The 17,711-nt window shown below is 44.0% G+C and overlaps 1 protein-coding gene across 1 annotated transcript in view; it reads left to right on the top strand.

Moving 5' to 3' along the window:
* The window catches only part of SV2B (synaptic vesicle glycoprotein 2B), a 41,358-nt gene that overhangs the window by 8,451 nt on the left and 15,196 nt on the right, over positions 1-17,711 (top strand). Inside the window, exons 2-7 of the mRNA XM_032233160.1 lie at positions 2,932-3,112; positions 4,793-4,944; positions 7,800-7,933; positions 11,415-11,504; positions 14,758-14,868; positions 17,195-17,283. Of these exons, the coding sequence (XP_032089051.1) occupies positions 2,932-3,112; positions 4,793-4,944; positions 7,800-7,933; positions 11,415-11,504; positions 14,758-14,868; positions 17,195-17,283 (757 nt within the window). The remainder of the gene's footprint in view (positions 1-2,931; positions 3,113-4,792; positions 4,945-7,799; positions 7,934-11,414; positions 11,505-14,757; positions 14,869-17,194; positions 17,284-17,711) is intronic.

Here is a 17,711-nt window from a genome sequence, read left to right as displayed (position 1 = left end):
TCATACTTGGCCAAATAAAGTCCAATTCATATTCAATACTATTTTTCCCCAATATACCGGTATAGCCTTTCATATGTTGGTATCTAATGGGCAGTGTTGGGCTTCTAGGTTTAGTGATTGTAGGCTACAGAGTTCCTGAAGTTTTCCTGGCAACTGTGGCTGGCATTTTCAGAGGTAAGGTGGTCTACACCCTGAAACCCAATACTGTTTTATATTATTATACAATTGTATCACAGCGGCCAGTTGTTTCGCCGGATTTGGCATTGGTTACTAGTCGGGCCCCACCCAGGGGCCTAGGACGTCGTAACCTATTTTCGTAATATGCGTGCAGATCCAAGCAGTGCGGCTTTTTGCATTTGACTGATGGTGATTTTGTCAATTTTTAACTGTTTTAAATGTAATTCCAGTGCTTTTGGAATAGCACCCAGTGTGCCAATTACCACTGGAATTACCACTGCTGGTTTGTGTCATAGTCGTTGAATTTCGATTTTTAAGTCCTGGTATTTTGCGATCTTTTCATGTTCCTTCTCGGCGACCGAGAAGTTGTTGTTGTTGTTGTTGTTGTTATTATTATTTGCAAGGGTCAGTTTCCTGAATCTGAAAATTTGGTTTCTTCTTTGAGACAGAGGCATGTGTGCCCTTTGGGACATCTTAATTCCCCTCGCCGCCAAAGTGAGGGGATAAGAGTGAGGTAGGCTCCTACCCTCCTTACTTTCTATAAGAGTTTAAAGACTGGGCTCTGCCCGTTGGCTTGAAGCTCCAACGGAGCGGTTTCATAGTGGGTGTGGTTGACAGATAAAAAACAGATCCCACCCAGTGGTGAAATCTAATTCCTCCATCACCAGTTCTGTGGGCATGGCTTGGGGATGGGAGGCCTGTGACTGGGTGGGCGTGGCCAACTTTTTTTCCACTTTCAGCTATTTTTTCTGCTTTTTAAAGCATTTTTCCCTGCTTGTTTGGGTGAACTGACAAGCAAAAAATGCTTTAAAAATCTAAAAAAGAAATAGCTTCCAATGATCGCGTGGCTCAGCTGTGAGCTGCACAATCTTTGGAAGCTTTTAAAAAAGCTTTTTAAAGCATTTTTTTCCCTGCCGGTTTGCCCTACGCAGATATTTCTCTCTCTGGACGCACTGAGAATATATCTGCTGAACAAAACTCCATATTGGTGACTGGAAGGGCATCAGGCCAGTAAACATTCAGCTCTGTTCAGTTGCCCAAGACTCCACCCTGCAAGGGATTATGGGGTCGTTCAAAGGGATGATGGTGGTGTGTGCATGTGTTTATATGTGTTTGTGTGTTATGCACATGCTTAGTAGGGAAAAGAAAGAAAAAAAGGAAAAAGAAAAGGCAGCTCCCACAAAACTAAACTAAATTAAACTAAAAAAGAATGAATAATGAATACAGATGAAAGGGAAACACAGCTGGCTTGCAGCCTTGAAGCCGATGCATCTAAATGTTGTGTTGTTCACTACAAAGCCTTTGCTTTTGTCCCGATTAGGAGAAATAACAATATTTATAGACTCCTCCAATGGCTGATTACCATAGATATAAATTTTCTGGCTTCTGCTGTTGTTAATGCTGCAGTGCCTTTTAACATCCCAAGGGACTTTGGTCTACCATGAGAGGAAATTAATCAACTCCCCACTTTCCTTTGGTAAAATAAGGGAGTCAGCAATGAAGTGTGACTTTCTAGGAGCTTGTTTAGCAAACTGGGGATCTTGCAATGAGCCAGGCATCTTGTTGTGGCAGTTTATTTGTTCTGCTTTGGGGATGTTCATTGGAACATTGGTTGCATCGGTACATTTTGTCTTGGCCAACTTGTGAATATTTTGCTTCCAATGAGAACTGAGATTGGAGCCAGAGAAAGGACTACAGTATATTATTCCATCCTGTTTCCAGCTGGTGACTTATATTTGCACCTGCTTGTATAGATCTTCCTTCCTTCCTTCCTTCCTTCCTTCCTTCCTTCCTTCCTTCCTCCCTCCCTCCCTCCCTCCCTCTTAGTTTCTCTCTCCCTTTCTTCCACAGCATCTTTCAATTTTCTCATCCCTCCCTCCCTCCTTCCCTCCCTCTTAGTTTCTCTCTCCCTTTCTTCCACAGCATGTCCAAATTTCCCCTTCCTTCCTTCCTTCCTTCCTTCCTTCCTTCCTTCCTTCCTCCCTCCCTCCCTCCCTCCCTCCCTCCATCCATCCCTCTTAGTTTCTCTCTCCCTTTCTTCCACAGCATCTTTCAATTTTCTCATCCCTCCCCCCCTCCCTCCTTCCCTCCCTCTTAGTTTCTCTCTCCCTTTCTTCCACAGCATGTCCAAATTTCCCCTTCCTTCCTTCCTTCCTTCCTTCCTTCCTTCCTTCCTTCCTCCCTCCCTCCCTCCCTCCCTCCCTCTTAGTTTCTCCCTTTCTTCCACAGCATGTCTCAATTTCCCCTTCTTTCCTTCTTTCCTTCTTTCCTTCTTTCCTTCTTTCCTTCTTTCCTTCTTTCCTTCTTTCCTTCTTTCCTTCCTTCCTTCCTTCCTTGACTTTAATTGATCATCCTCCGCATGTGAAGCAGGGATCACCAGGACATCATAACCTCCAGGCAAGAGTTGGAAATTTGGGGGGAAATATTCCAGAAAAAGGCAATGACAAATATCTTCTATTTCATGGCCAAGAAAACCTATGGAAGAGTTGCATTGGACTTGAGGATGACTGTTTCCTCTTCCTTTCCCCCAATAATTGGTGATAGACATTTGCTGCCTTGATGAGTGAAGACTTTTGATGCCTTTTGCTACTTGGTGGCGTTTGTTGGGGGGGGGGAGGGAGGGAGGCAGTACCTGGATCATCATTTCCGCAGAGTTAGCAAGTGGGCGTTTTTGGAAACCTGGAGAGATGCCACTGCTAACAAGAATAAGTACAGGGACTAATGTGTCTTGTGTCCCTTGTGTCTTATGTACAGGACTAATTGTTTATTTTGGAATGATGGTGGGGGCCCTTTTCTGGAGTGGCCTGGCAGACAAGCTGGGCCGGAAGAAGTGCCTGATCATATCGCTCTCCATCAATGCCAGCTTTGCGTTCCTCTCCTCCTTTGTTCAGCAATATGGCTTCTTCCTCTTCTGCCGCCTGATCTCCGGTTTTGGGTACGTACTGAATGCTCTGTAGAAGTACAAGCTTATTCCGGGCTAAGGGAGACATCTGATATGTGATAGTAATGCTTAAGCCGATTGGCTTCCTACACTCCCCATCCCCAAGCAAGCTCCTTGGAACAGCAATTGAACATATGTTGCATATGTTTTACAATGCAGTGTAAAATTTTGCAATGGTTATGATGGCAGCAACTAAAGAAGCCAGTGCAATCCTGGGTTGCATTAACTGAGTCAAGATCATGTGAAGTATTTAGTGCTGTTATATAAAGCCTCTATAAGACCACACTTAGCATACTGCATTCATCATTTATTATAAAAATGATGTTGAGTCTCTGGAAAGAGCAAGAAAGATAATTAGGGGGCTGGAGGCTAAAACAAATGAAGAACGATTGAAGGAATTGGGTTTGTCTAGTCTAGGGAAAAGGAGGACTAGGGGAGACATGATAGCAGTGTCCCAATATTTGAGGGGCTGCCACAAAGAAGAGGGAGCCAACCTATTCTACGAAGTACCAGCAGGCAGGACTAGAAGCAATGGATGGAAACTAAACAAAGAGAGAAACAACCTAGAACTAAGGAGAAATTTTCTGATAGTGAGGACAATTAACCAGTGGAACAACTTGCCTTCAGAAGTTGTGGCTGCTCCATCACTGGAGGCTTTTAAGAAGAGGCTGGACAACCATATGTTTGATTTCCTGCTTCAGCAGAGGGATGGACTAGAACAGTGGTCACCAACTGCTGGTCCGTAAGGAAATGTTGGTGATCCGCAGAAAAAGTATTTGCCTTTTTTATATTGCACTAAATCAGGGATCTTCAAAAGTACAGCCCCTGGGCCGGATACATGCAATCAACGCTTGTGTTGCTGCAGAAAGTCTCCCCCTTCAAGGTCTTTTTGTGCGGGTGGAAGGGGCACAGAAATTCTGACTTGGGGTCTGCTTCAGCCTCCTGGTGTGGGGCTTTGGGCGAAGGCTGGAGGGAAGCATCACTGGTGGCGAAGAGCTGGAGGACTTTGTTCGAATGGGATTGCATCATGGTCTGGAACTGGCTGACCATCTCAGGCCACTGAGCCTCCAGGTGCTGGCTCCTTGCCTTGCACTCCCACAGGTCTTCCCTCTGCTTGGACAACCTATGCTCGTAGTCCTCAGTGAGGTGCTTCTGCTGATCCTCCTTCTCGGTCAGATCCAATTTGAATTGAGCCAGCTGTTTTTGCCAACTCTTTCTCATGGTAGCTTAGCTCTAACAACGACTTCCTGTTGGGGCCCTAAGGTGCCCGGGCAGGCAGGTGAGGAATGGGTGGGAAGGGAAGGGCGAGTAGAGGCTGGCAAGGCGCCCATCGATGGAAGTGACATTGAGTTGGGCCACGCCTACCCAGTCACATGACCACCTAACCACACCCACCATGTCAGTCATTAGGCAGATCATAACAGTGGTCCACGGGATTTAAAATTATGAATTTAGTGGTCCCTGAGGTCTGAAAGTTTGGTGACCCCTGAATTAGAAGACCTCCAAGATCCCTTCTAACTCTGTCATTCTGTTAAGTCCAACATAGATTTACAAAAAGCAAAGATAATATATAAAGAACACAGAAGATAGTTGATATTACTGGGTTACTATGAAACCCTCTCTTTGGTTTCTAAGTTGTTTTATCCTTCCACTTTCCTCCTTTTCTCTCTTCAGTATCGGAGGCTCCCTGCCCATCGTCTTTGCCTATTTCTCTGAATTCTTAGCCCGTGAGAAGCGAGGAGAACATCTGAGCTGGCTCTGCATGTTCTGGATGATTGGTGGCTTGTATGCCTCAGTCATGGCCTGGAGCATCATCCCACATTACGGTAATCGCTTCCAGATCTAGAGGGGATTTCCCTGCTTCTGTGTCTTGTCTCTGTTGTTGGCTAGGTTTTATTTCATTGAAATTACCTGCTTCCGATCATTTAGGTCAGGGGTCTCCAATCTTGGCAACTTTAAGACTTGTGGACTTCAACTCCCAGAGTTCCTCAGCCAGCAAAGCTGGCTGAGGAACTCTGGGAGTTGAAGTCCACAAGTCTTAAAGTTGCCAAGGTTGGAGACCCCTGACCTAGTGAGACCAGACACCAAACTAAGTTAAACAGGCTGCAATGTACCTTAATTCAACCTGGTGACCTTCATGTTTTGGCCAATACCTTCGGCATAACAGAATTTGGAAGAAATTATACTATCATTTCCATATAGTAGGTACCACAAAATCTCCACAGACATGTTCATCAAATCATCAAGAGTCATGTTTGACTCGAAGGATGATGACGACGATGATGATGATGATACTTCCCACCTTCTTTAGCCAGGTATCATAGTCCAACCGTTTGCGGAAGGAATTTATTTGAAGAAGGCCAATCCAGTAGACCGGCCTGGGGGAATGCTACAGGTTTAATCCCAAATTAAATCTGCCAATTGTGGGGTGTTTCTGGGGTTCTGGGTCGATTGTAGAATAATCTGGAATGGATTGGTGCAGTTTATTGCCTATACATGTACCTAGCATCCACAGGTCATCTTATCTCTAGACCATCCAAACCTGCTTTGCTTCACAAAGGGGGGATGTAACAGATCTCTTCAACTAAACTATGCTGTAATGCTGAATAATGATGGTCCGTGGCTTTCTTGATTAGTCCAGCAAAATAATGAGCTGGATCAGCAGCTCCTAAATTTAAGGCTCTTGGGCATTGCACACAGGGTGAATAAACCTGAAGAAAAAAAAATCTGATGCTGATTGGACATCTTTCTGCTTGATTCCCATATCTTATAACTAGAGGTTTGTTAGATTCTTTTTCTTTGCTCTATTTAATTTAAATATGTTCTGCCTTATCTAGTCACTGACCACAATACGTATCACCCACCCACCCACCCATCCAGTCAGCCGGCCAGCTAGCCAGCTGTCCCTCTCCCTCTGCTCTCTCTCCTCTTCCTCCATTTATCTGTCCGTCCGTCCATCCATCCATCCATCCATCCATCCATCCATCCATCCATCCATCATCTCTCTCTCAAATCCATCCATCCATCGTCTGTCTATCTATCTAATCTATGTATCGATCTCTATCTATCATCCATCCATCCATCCATCCATCCATCCATCCATCCATCCATCTATTTATCATCTGTCTCTATCTAATATCTATGTATATATCTCGATATATCATCCATCCATCCATCCATCCATCCATCCATCCATCCATCCATCCATCTATCTATCATGTATCTATCTATCATCTGTCTATCTAATATCTATTTATCTATCTATCTATCTATCTATCTATCTATCTATCTATCTATCTATCTATCTATCTATCTATCTATCATGTATCTATCATCTGTCTGTCTATCTAATATCTAATATCTACCTACCTACCTACCTACCTACCTACCTATCTATCTATCTATCTATCTATCTATCTATCTATCTATCTATCTATCATCCGTCTGTCTATCTAATATCTATCTATCTATCTATCTATCTATCTATCTATCTATCTATCTATCTCTATGTCTGTCTATCTAATATCTATCTATCTATCTATCTATCTATCTATCTATCTATCTATCTATCATCATCATCTGTCTGTCTATCTAATCTATCTATCTATCTATCTATCTATCTATCTATCTATCTATCTATCTATCTTTCATCATCTATCCAGCCAATCCTCTGTCTTCTCAGGAATTTGGTTTTGTGTTTCTGCCTTTCAATGGAGCAAGGAAGAACTTAGTTTATATCGGTCTATCTATATTTCTATGTATCATCTATCCATCCATCATCTATCTATCTATCTATCTATCTATCTATCTATCTATCTATCTATCTATCATCTATCTATCTATCTATCTATCTATCTATCTATCTATCTATCTATCTATATCAACCTACCTACCTACCTACCTACCTGTTCTGACCCCCCCTTGACGGCTCGTTAACAAACGCAGACAATTAAACTTAAAAGGACTTTTCTTTATCAGTTTTCAGTTCAAACTGGCTTCGAGCCCAGACATAACATAAACATAAATCTCCGATAAGAATTCAAAACAAAAGCTCTTACAAACGCTGCAGTTCTTCCACAGTCTTCACAGATCAGGTTTACACCAAAGCACTTCTCCAAGTGAAACAGGCATAAATAAGCAAGCAATAAATCACGATTAATCATCAAACAATGTTGTACCAGACACGGAACACACGAAGGAACGACGTTGACTCCAGCGACTGGGGCATGGCAGCAACCTTCCCTTTATCTCCCAAACTTCCTCCCACAAGCCCCAGCTGCATACTGAATTTTGTATCTCGAAAAAACTCTCAGCAGAACTGCTGAGTCACAACACTGAATTTTGTATCCCGAAAAACCTCTCAGCAGAACTGCTGAGTCACAACACCTACCTACCTACCTACCTACCTACCTACCTACCTTTCTTTCTTTCTTTCTTTCTTTCTTTCTTTCTTTCTTTCTTTCTTTCTTTCTTTCTTTCTTTCTTTCTTTCTTTCTATTTATCTACAATCTCTCTCTCTCATCTCTCTCTCCCCCTCCCCCACTCATCTATCTCTCTTATTTGTCTCTCTCATCTGTCTATCATCTATCATCTCCTTGAATCTTCAGCCTGAAATGCCTGACATCTGGACTGGCACTGATCTATTGTATTCTATTTTTCCTGTCCTCTTTCTCCTTTACAGGTTGGGGGTTCAGTATGGGGAGCCATTACCACTTCCACAGCTGGAGGGTTTTTGTGGTGGTCTGTTCCCTCCCTTGCATAGCATCCCTCGTGGCTCTGAAATTCATGCCAGAAAGCCCACGTTTTTTGTTAGAGGTAAGCCATCTGACGTGGGAAAAGAGACAGTTGCACAGAGTGGCCAACCCCAGGATCTCTCAGAATCCTCTCCCCTTTTTTCCGGCACAGATTTTTTTTTAAAAAAAATGGGGCTACAAAGCAGCAGACTGCTTTCTTACTATTTTGAAGCTGAAAGGACTACACAAAAATTGCCAGAGTATGAACTCTACTCCAACTATGAAAATATGGAAAGTTCTGCACACAGAATCCTCCTTTTCTCCATGTCAGAAAGAGAGATTGTTCCGCAGGATTTTTTCTTGCTGCTAAAGATACAGATACACGGCAAGATGAAAAGGGGATAACTCTGTGCTAAAGCTTATAAAGCGGCAATCCACAAAGTCTTCCTTCTTTTCACATACTTTGTTTCAGTGACCCACAATTTGCTTTAGAGCTCTAAGAGATTGCCTCAGATAAATACTACTCCTCGAAACCTGTCTTAGAGGAGTTGCTTCCTAGATGATAAATATTCAGGAGACCAGGAGTGGGATTGTAAAATTTTAGCAACCTGTTCTCTGCCCAGTTGCTGGGTGTGCATAGTTGGCTTCCTGGACCACAGTGGGGGGGTTCCACCACAAATGCGCGAACGACAAAAGCGTGCCTGACTAAACCGCGGTGACAAAACCGCGCCGACAAAAGTGCGCCAACAAATGAGCGCTGAAGCGTGCCGACAACAGCGCGCCAACAGAAGCGCGCTGTAACCCTAACCCTAAACCTAACCCTAAACCTAACCCTAAACCTAACCCCAAACCTAACCCTAAACCTTACCTTAACTTAAATCGCGCTTCTGTCGGCGCGCTGTTGTTGTTCACACATTTGTCGGGTCACACTGTGGGGGGCATTTTTGCCTGCCCAAGGCTCCGGAGGCTTTTTTCAAGGCTCCGGGAGGGCGAAAATGGCCTCCCCCGTGCTCTGGAAGCCAGAAACGGGTGCATTTCCAGACTTCCAGTACTTCTGGTAGGCCTGTTTTTCACCCTCCCGGAGCCTCCATGTGGGCCCTGCACTTACCTGGCATCCAAAACAGGCCACGCGGAGACTCCTGGGAAGGGAGTAGTGGTTGAGGTCAGCTAGTCCTTGCAACTACCAGTTCGGCAAACCAGATTAAAATTAACATCCGGTTCGCCTCAACTGGTCTGAACCAGCTGAATCCTACCCCTGCCAGAGACCATGATTAAGATTCAGGAAACCATGATAAAGATTCAGGAGACGATGATTAAACAGCCCACTTCAAGCTTCCCTTGTTATCTGTGAAGAGATCTATCTCCTTGCCATTTCAGCAGAAAACTGTTAAGGACAAATGGAAATTTTCCTTCCAAATTCCATGAGGATTTGTTGGCTCTTAATGAGAAATAGTTCAGTTGCTGGACTTTTGTGGATATGCATGGATGGCAGTAAGTCTTTCTTGAGAATTTCTTAGACGATCATGCTTGGAAAACAGTCACTTTTAATTTCAGGTAGCTACCACAAAGCCAGATGTGAGTTTCTCAAATGTGTTGGTCTTCAGCTCCCAATTATCTTCATCCACTGTGTCCAAGGACTGGGGGGGATATTAGGAATTGGGGGAATTTATTTGGAGGGCAGCAGATGAGTAGAATTTTTACACAGAAGCCATATGCACAATTACTTCCTGGTGAGGTTCCTACTTGTCCTTTCCCTGTCACTGTTTAACAAATCTGGGGAAGCCGGATTACATTTGATTTAATTTAAAATACAATTGATAGAATGAACATGAAAGCAAATTAAATAGGATTAACATGATTACTTCTTCTGGCTCTTCAGTGTTCGTTTCTTCTTTCTCTCTCCCGTTAACATAGCATTGGAGCTGTGGTGGGTTGCAGGCGGGGCACTTCGGTACGGGCATACCAGAGCCTGCCTGGAGCACCGGATAGTGTTCCAGTATGGTGCTCCAGAGGACGTACCTGCCTGCCCGAGCTCCTTACCGTGTTTTAAAGCTTTTGGCGCTTCAGCGCATGCGCATGGTGCATACAGTGCCTGTGCGATGCTCCACCGAGCAGCTGGAGCGTCATGGAGGCTAGTGGAAGAGTCGTTTGCAGATACAACACATGCACGCACCACGTGCTTCCATGTGGGTGACGCCAGGCCCGTTCCAACTGTACCGGTTGGAACAGAATCTGGAACCCACCACTGCATTGGAGTTACCAACATTTTTTGGAAATGCAAACTGTCCTACATTTCATATTATACTCACAGAAAAAAAGGAGACATAGTAACCCCAGAAAACTACAATTTTTCAAGCATTCCTCCACCTTTGTTTGTTCTCTGGAAGTAGAAGCTTCCCATAGAGCTGGGAGGAGAGATTGCTGATTAAGTAAGTTATTCAGTCACCGGAACCAGAAGTTTATTCTTCCAAGTTTCAGATTCCTGGTGGGACCTATCCTCAGGGATCTCTCTCTCTCTCTCTCTCTCTCTCTCTCTCTCTCTCTCTCTCTCTCTCTCTCTCTCTCTCTCTCTCTCTCTCTCTCTCTCTCTCTCTCTCCCCCTCCCTCTCCCTCTCCCTCTCCCTCTCCCTCTCCCTCCCTCCCTCCCTCTCCATAATGTATCATTCTAAAAGAGAGAGAGAGATAATCCCTGAGGATGGGTTTGAGCACAAGTCCAAAAGCTTGAAAGAATTGTTCTGACCTAGGCTTCCCAAAAGCACGAAGCTGACTCCTTATCCCGATAAAACCCTTTTTATGTAGTTTTAAAGGGAATTCCTCTCCAGCAAAGTCCCGGCCAACAGACTTTCAAGAGATTTCACAACTACAGAGCTTTATCAGGCTTGGAGAACTGCCAGGATGATATCTTCCAAACGCCACTCTGTAGCAGACAACACTTGGCATGAAGTCAGGAACAGATCTTCACCCTAATGAACTAATTGTCTCTTGCAAACTCCCCTCTCCTTTCGCTCCTCTTTATTCCCTATGGGAGAGGCCATTCATCGTCCTCCTGTGGCTTTACTCCCGAGTTGGCCCTTGTTCCTTAGCTCTTCCCTTCTCCTGGCAGCTCTGCGTATGCGCACATAGGGAACAGGCTCCAGTTGTCCGACTCCGAAGGCAGCTGATAACTGTTGGACGGCCCTGGCCCCATCTCTGCCTCTGACGCAAAGTACTCGCCAGAGCCTTCCCCAGACTCCAGGACTGGCCCATGTTCCTCCCCAACCTCCTCACTGTCCGAATCTGCTGCCAGATCCACTGGCCGCTGGTGGGCCACAACAACAATAAACTTCTGGCTTTGGTGACCGACTCATATTGGATCCTTCAATATTATCCCAGGACATACATATATATTTGCCTTCATTTGTAAAAGTTGCTCATTCAGGAATGGAAGCATTTCCATCCAGAGCAATGCTCCCTCAGCTGTGGACATCTGGAGTTGCGGTTTCATCTTTTCTGGATAATAATAGTTTGGGTGAGGGTGGTGTACAATGTGGGGCTTCTGACTTCCTCTCCCGTGATTTTTCTAGATCGGTAAGCATGATGAAGCATGGATGATCCTTAAGCAAGTCCATGATGTCAACATGAGGGCCAAGGGAGAGCCAGAAAGGGTGTTTACGGTGAGATGGATCTACATGATTTCTTCTTTCTCCTAGATCAGAGGTGTCAAACTGGGATTCATTGAAGGCTGCATCAGGGTTGTGTTTGAGTTTGAGAAGCTGGGCTGGGTGGGGCCAGCTTGATGTCACTCATGCCAGGGGCGCCCATGGTTTCCCGAGTGCTCTGCCTGTGAAAACGGCCACCGAGCTCGGCCTCGGCCTGCAGCCCTCCTGAGCTCCATTTTCACCAGCAGAAGCACCAGAGACCAGTCCTTTGCTGTTTCCAGGGCAGCCCCATAGGCCTGGTCCAGTGGTGGGTTTCAAAAATTGTTCGAACCTATTCTGTGGGTGTGGCCTCCTTTGTCGGAGTGGCTTTCCGCCCATGTGACCGGATGGGAGTGGTTTGCCGCCCATGTGACCGGATATGAAGATGCCGACGACACTTGTCAGAACCACCTTAAATTACCTCACACACAGCACTGGCATGCATAAGAATAGGATGTGAACTTGTTTTTTAAAAGGCATCTTTGGTTTGCGTTAAAACAACTTCAACACACGCAATGTTCTGATTGCACCACAAACGCAATAGTCATCCTTACCTTTCCCAGAGGCACTGAGTTTTATAAATATGAGCATGATAGTGTAGAATAATCATCTCCAAGGACCAGTGGTGGGTTTCAAAAAAGTTTGGAACCTCTTCTGTAGGTGTGGCCTGCTTTCTGGGTCCACTGGTGGAACCTCTTCTAACCGGTTCGATAGATTTGACGAACCGGTTCTACCGAATAGGTGCGAACTGGTAGGAACCCACCTCTGGCCTGGTCTAAGTACCCAGTGGGTCGAATTCGGCCTGCGGGCCTTGTGTTTGACACCCCTGTCCTAGATAGACTTGGGCCAAAGGGCAATCCGTTTTTTTGATAAATGCTCCAAATCAGATCTCCTTTTTAAAAAAGACATCAGTATCACCCTGGACACTGCTTTTCCTTCAAGACTCTTGTTTTATTTCATGCCAAAGTGTAATCCCCACATAATCTAAAGCAGACTTCTCCAGATGTCTTATACTATGCTTCCTATCATTCTCATAATGAGTCCTTTGGCTGAGGATGATGGGTGTTCTAGTTATAACACTTCTAGAAAGAACCAGGTTAATGGAGGGCAAAATTAGATGATCATCTCTTTTCCCAGAGATACCAATGAAGACCTCAAGCCAAATGTATTTGTAGTTACTTTTCCCAACTGATCACTGTTAAGAACAACTCCTATCCATACTAAGGAGGTGTTACATAGCTAGTAAACAGTGATAGTAGATATAGTAGCTACTAATTGTAGACATAGTAGCTACTAATCATAGCTACAGTAGCTACTAATCATACCTATAGTAGCTATGGTTTACTAGCTACATGTTAGTAGCTAGTAACATGTAGCTAGTAAGCAGTAATAGTAATGAGTAAGATAAGTCCTCCAGGAAAAATTGGGACAATCACCCCAGAAATTAAAACAAAAAATAATGAAACCAAAATGGCCCAAATCTGAGAAGATGTTAGTGTTTTTGCCTGAAATCCTACAATTTTGTTCTGTTGGGTCAACAAATCTTAATAGGTTCTCAATGAGTATGTCAAAATCTTGTTCAGTTTTGGCCATTTTTAAAATGCATTCATTTTTTAAATTATTATGATTCGTCACGCAGTCAGCCAGGTGTTCAGACTGGATTTGGCATTTTTATTATCAATATCATTGTTATTTTGAGCATCCAATCCACCATGGGAAGTAATGAGATGGCACCCAGTACCTGAATAAGTGCCCCATCAGGCACGATCATTTCCTGTTCATTATTTTTGTGTACATGTATGAGATTTGCAAACTCTCTCTTGGAGCAGTTCCTTTAATTCCCCCCCCCCCCCCCCATCATTTGTACTTCCCAATCAAACCTGATGGTAGGAGATGCTGCAAGATAGTAGAAGGTAAGTAAGAGAGGTCAACATGCCCCTTTCCTTCAGAACAAAGATCTTGGCCACGTGTCCCAAAGGGGCTTTTTCAGGAGGCAACTGGACTTGTTTTTTTCTTCTGAAGATGTTTCACTTCTCATCCAAGAAGCTTCTTCAGCTCTGACAGGATGGTGGGGAATGGAAGGATTGATATGTATTGCAGACAGCTAGTGAGGTTAAAACCAATATCGTTGCATTTAAGTACAATGACAATAAAGATTATACTTATAGTTATAGTTATTTGCATCCTTTTAACAGGTCATTGAAGCACTTGGAGGTTTTATCTGTGTTCTCATGGTCACCTGAGGGTCACAGGAACCAGGAGCACCACTCAAGTGACTCTGAGGACACAGAGAAACCTCCAGGTGCTTCAATGACCCTCTAAAGGATGCAAATGACCAGTTTTCTGCAAGTGATAGAAATCCTTCCATTCCCCATCATCCTGTCAGATCTGAAGAAGCTTCTTGGATGAGAAGCAAAACGTTTTCAAAGAAAAAAACCCAGAAAGTCCTGTTGCGTCCTGAAAAAGCTCCTTTGGGACAACCATGACCTGGATGACTGAGAAGCTCCACAGAATCTTGGCCATATATTCATCCTTTCTAAAAGATGGAGTAGATTCAGAGAAGACGTTCGGTGTGTATACTTATCTTTGGGGAAAGCCCCAATGACTGTGGCAACATTTTGTTTTGTGTAGTCGCAAACAATCCTGGTGTCAGCGTTCCAAGTATCATGCAGAATTAAATCAAAGTCCAAGGCAAAATGATCCTTTTTGTTCCAATTTGATAAGACAGACATCTTAGGCACATCTGTGTTATGGAATTCCAATACTGGAAATGACATCAGAATTCCACCCATTTAAAAGTTCATGATCTTGTCCCCACACCCACAATCCATCACATGGTCCAATCTTCTTCTTCCACACTGGTGTCTCCACCCAGCTGCTTCCTGTCAGGTGTGAAAGTGCGGAGACAAAGGATGACCTTGGCTTCTAGTAAAGAATGCAAATAATAAATTCCACAATTCTACTCCTTCTATTCCCCCCTCCCATCGACTATACTAAAGAAACAGCATAATGAAATAAGAGAAAGTGTGGCAGGCCAAAATTCTAAAAGGAATATAATTGCAGGCCTGACACCTGGCTTCCAGAGGATTAGCAATTCAGACATCAGAACTGGCCCTTCTCTGCCTTCTGTAGCCTTTGTGAAGTTGCTAACACAAACCAGGTTGTGTCTGAAGAGGCTGCTAGTGATGATGAGTTTTGTAAATTCTACTTCACTTTTCTTCTTCTTCAGGTAGCTCAGATTAAAACCCCCAAGCAAGTTGATGAATTTATTGAAATACAGAGCTCCACAGGAACATGGTACCAACGTTGCTTTGTTAGAGTCACGACCACCATCAGACAGGTATGGAACAAGGGTAATTAAGCGAAAAAGCACCCAGGATTTGGATTCATACAACCCAACAACCTGGATTAGCAAAACACAGTTACCGTGATTGCATAACATGCAATGTTCCAATAAACAAGCTATTTTATGGCTTAAGAAACTTTTTTTTTCATTTAGTATATAAAGACAAGCCATTTTCTTTATTTACTAAATGGCGGGAAAAAACAGTTGCAATGGATGTCTGTGAAAGTTGAACCATAAAAAAGGCTGAGCGCCAAAGAATGGAGGCCTTTGAATTCTGGTGCCGGAGAAGACTCCTGCGAGTCCCTTGAACTGCAAGACAATCCAACCGGTCAGTCCTAGAGGAGATCAACCCTGACTGCTCTTTAGAAGGCCAGATCCTGAAGAGGAAACTCAAATACTTTGGCCACCTAATGAGAAGGAAGGACTCACTGGAGAAGAGCCTCATGCTGGGAAAGATTGAGGGCAAAAGAAGAAGGGACAGCAGAGAATGAGGTGCCTAGATGGAGTCCCTGGAGCAGTTGACATGAGCTTAAATGGACTCCAGGGGATGGTAGAGGACAGGAAGGCCTGGAGGAACATTGTCCATGGGGTCGTAATGGGTCAGACATGACTTTGCAACTAACAACAACAAAGTACCTATGACAACTTCAGCTTCTAATGCATTATCTGTGATATCCTAATTCAACAATTTATTCTGCTTTCCTTCCAATGAATAATCCTTGGGATGAAAGTATCCTGGGATGCATTTTGAAAACCTATGACCATGTGGTTGCATATTTTGCTTAGTCATATATGTTTAAGCAAAGGAATGGTCCGGTGGCCTAGAGGTGGTGCTCTCGGCTTACAATCAGGAGGCTGTGAGTTCAATCCTAGGTAGAGGCAAGTATTTCTCTCCCTGGACACTCTGAGAATCTATCTGCTGAACAAAAACTCTGCATTGGTGACAGGTAGGGCATCCGGCCATTAAAACACTCTGTTAGCTCCATTCAGTTGCCCAGACTCCATCCCTGCAAGGGATTATGGGGTCATTAACAGAGGTGGGTTGCTCCCGGTTTGGCCCAGTTTGGCCGAACCAGTAGTGGAAGTCAGGCCTGGGTCACAGAACCAGCAGCAACCCAGGCCTGCCACGCCCCCAAACCGGTTCCCTCACCACTTCCATTTTGGTTTTTAGTGACTACACGTGCGCAGGTCAGTGTAAATTGTTCTGCACATGTACAAAGAACAATTTGCATCAGTGCTGGGTTTCAAAATATTTTAGAACCTCTTCTGTAGGTGTGGCCTGCTTTGTGGGAGTGGCTTGCTGGCCATGTGACCAGATGGGAGTGGCTTGCCAGTCACGTGACTGGGTGGGCGTGGCCAACTTGTAAAATGTGGTGAAACTCACTTAACAACGCTCTTGCTTAGCAACCAAAATGTTGGCTCACAAACTCTGGCATTTGAAGCACGCAAATCTTAAAGCTGTCAAGTTACAAGACCCTTGCACCCCTAACCCTGTAGAAATAAAAACCCCAGGGGTGTTCAAACTTGACAGCTTTAAGACTTGTGGACTTCAACTCCCAGAATTCCTCCTCCAATCATTGTTGGCTCAAAAACTCTGGCATTTGAAGCATGCAAGTCTTAAAGTTGTCAAGTTACAAGACCCTTGCACCCCTAACCCTTTAGAAAAAAAAACCCCAGAGGCGTTCAAACTTGACAGCTTTAAGACTTGTGGACTTCAACTCCCAGAATTCCTCCTCTTGCTCTTCATCTTGATGATGTCTGGATGGGTGGGGGGAGGGAGCTGGGACCGGTTCTAAATGGCACTCTAGATTTGTGGAACCTCTTCTATAGAGGAGGTTAGAACTGGCAGGAACCCACCCCTGATTTGCATTGAATAGTGCATGCACGCACAGTGCACATCTGTCACAGGCAGGGGTTGCAAACCGCTAGTAAAACTGGCAGCAACCCACCCCTGTTTGTTAAATGAAGATGATGATGATAAATGTTTTACCATGATTTGTTGAATATGGCACTGTGGTCCATATATTGCCTTAAACTGAGATCAACCAAATCAAATTATATCCTAACACAGGGTGTGATCCAACAAACATTAGTTCACACAAAACTGTCAGCCACTATGAGTGATGTTGATTAAACACAATCATTTTCACTTAGTTGGATAACTTAGCTGAACATGCCTTTTGAAATAGGAAAGACATCACAACAAATTATAGAATAAATTAAGGTCACCAATCTCATTGAACTAATTTGAGATTGCCACTGGTTTTACCAAGAATTAGCTATTTTTCGTGATAACTTTTATTTTATTTTATTTTTTTAGGTAATGGACAATGTGGTTTATTGCCTGACAGCTCAGTACAGGATGAATACACTATTACTGTCTGTTATCTGGTTTTCAATGGCCTTAAGGTAGGTGTTTTAGGTTTGTTTTTTAGGTTTGTAGAACATTATCTTTCCTCTTTGATCCACAGTCAGTATGTCCAACATATCAGCTATGAAATCAACTCTAGTTGATGCCTCCACACATATTTTTCAAAACTGAAATCTTTCAAAATTCTGCCCTGCATCAGTGGACAGGAAAATTAACTGATTTTTTTCTACATGTCCAAAGAAAGGAGAGAGTGGGGCGGTGGCCTAGAGGTGGAGCTCTCGCCTCACCATCAGGAGGCTATGAGTTCAATCCTAGGTAGAGGCGATATTTTTCTCTCTGGACACAATGAGAATATATTTGCTGAAGAAAACTCCGCATTGGTGACAGGAAGGGCATCCGGCCATTAAAATGCTTTGCTACCTCCATTCAGTTGTCCAAACTTCACCCCACAAGGGATTATGGGGAT

Source organism: Thamnophis elegans, chromosome 16 (genome assembly GCF_009769535.1).
Source record: "Thamnophis elegans isolate rThaEle1 chromosome 16, rThaEle1.pri, whole genome shotgun sequence".
In the NCBI taxonomy this organism is placed as follows: domain Eukaryota; kingdom Metazoa; phylum Chordata; class Lepidosauria; order Squamata; family Colubridae; genus Thamnophis; species Thamnophis elegans.
The sequence above is the reverse complement of the archived record's forward strand: the minus strand, read 5'-3'. Positions and strand labels throughout refer to the sequence as shown.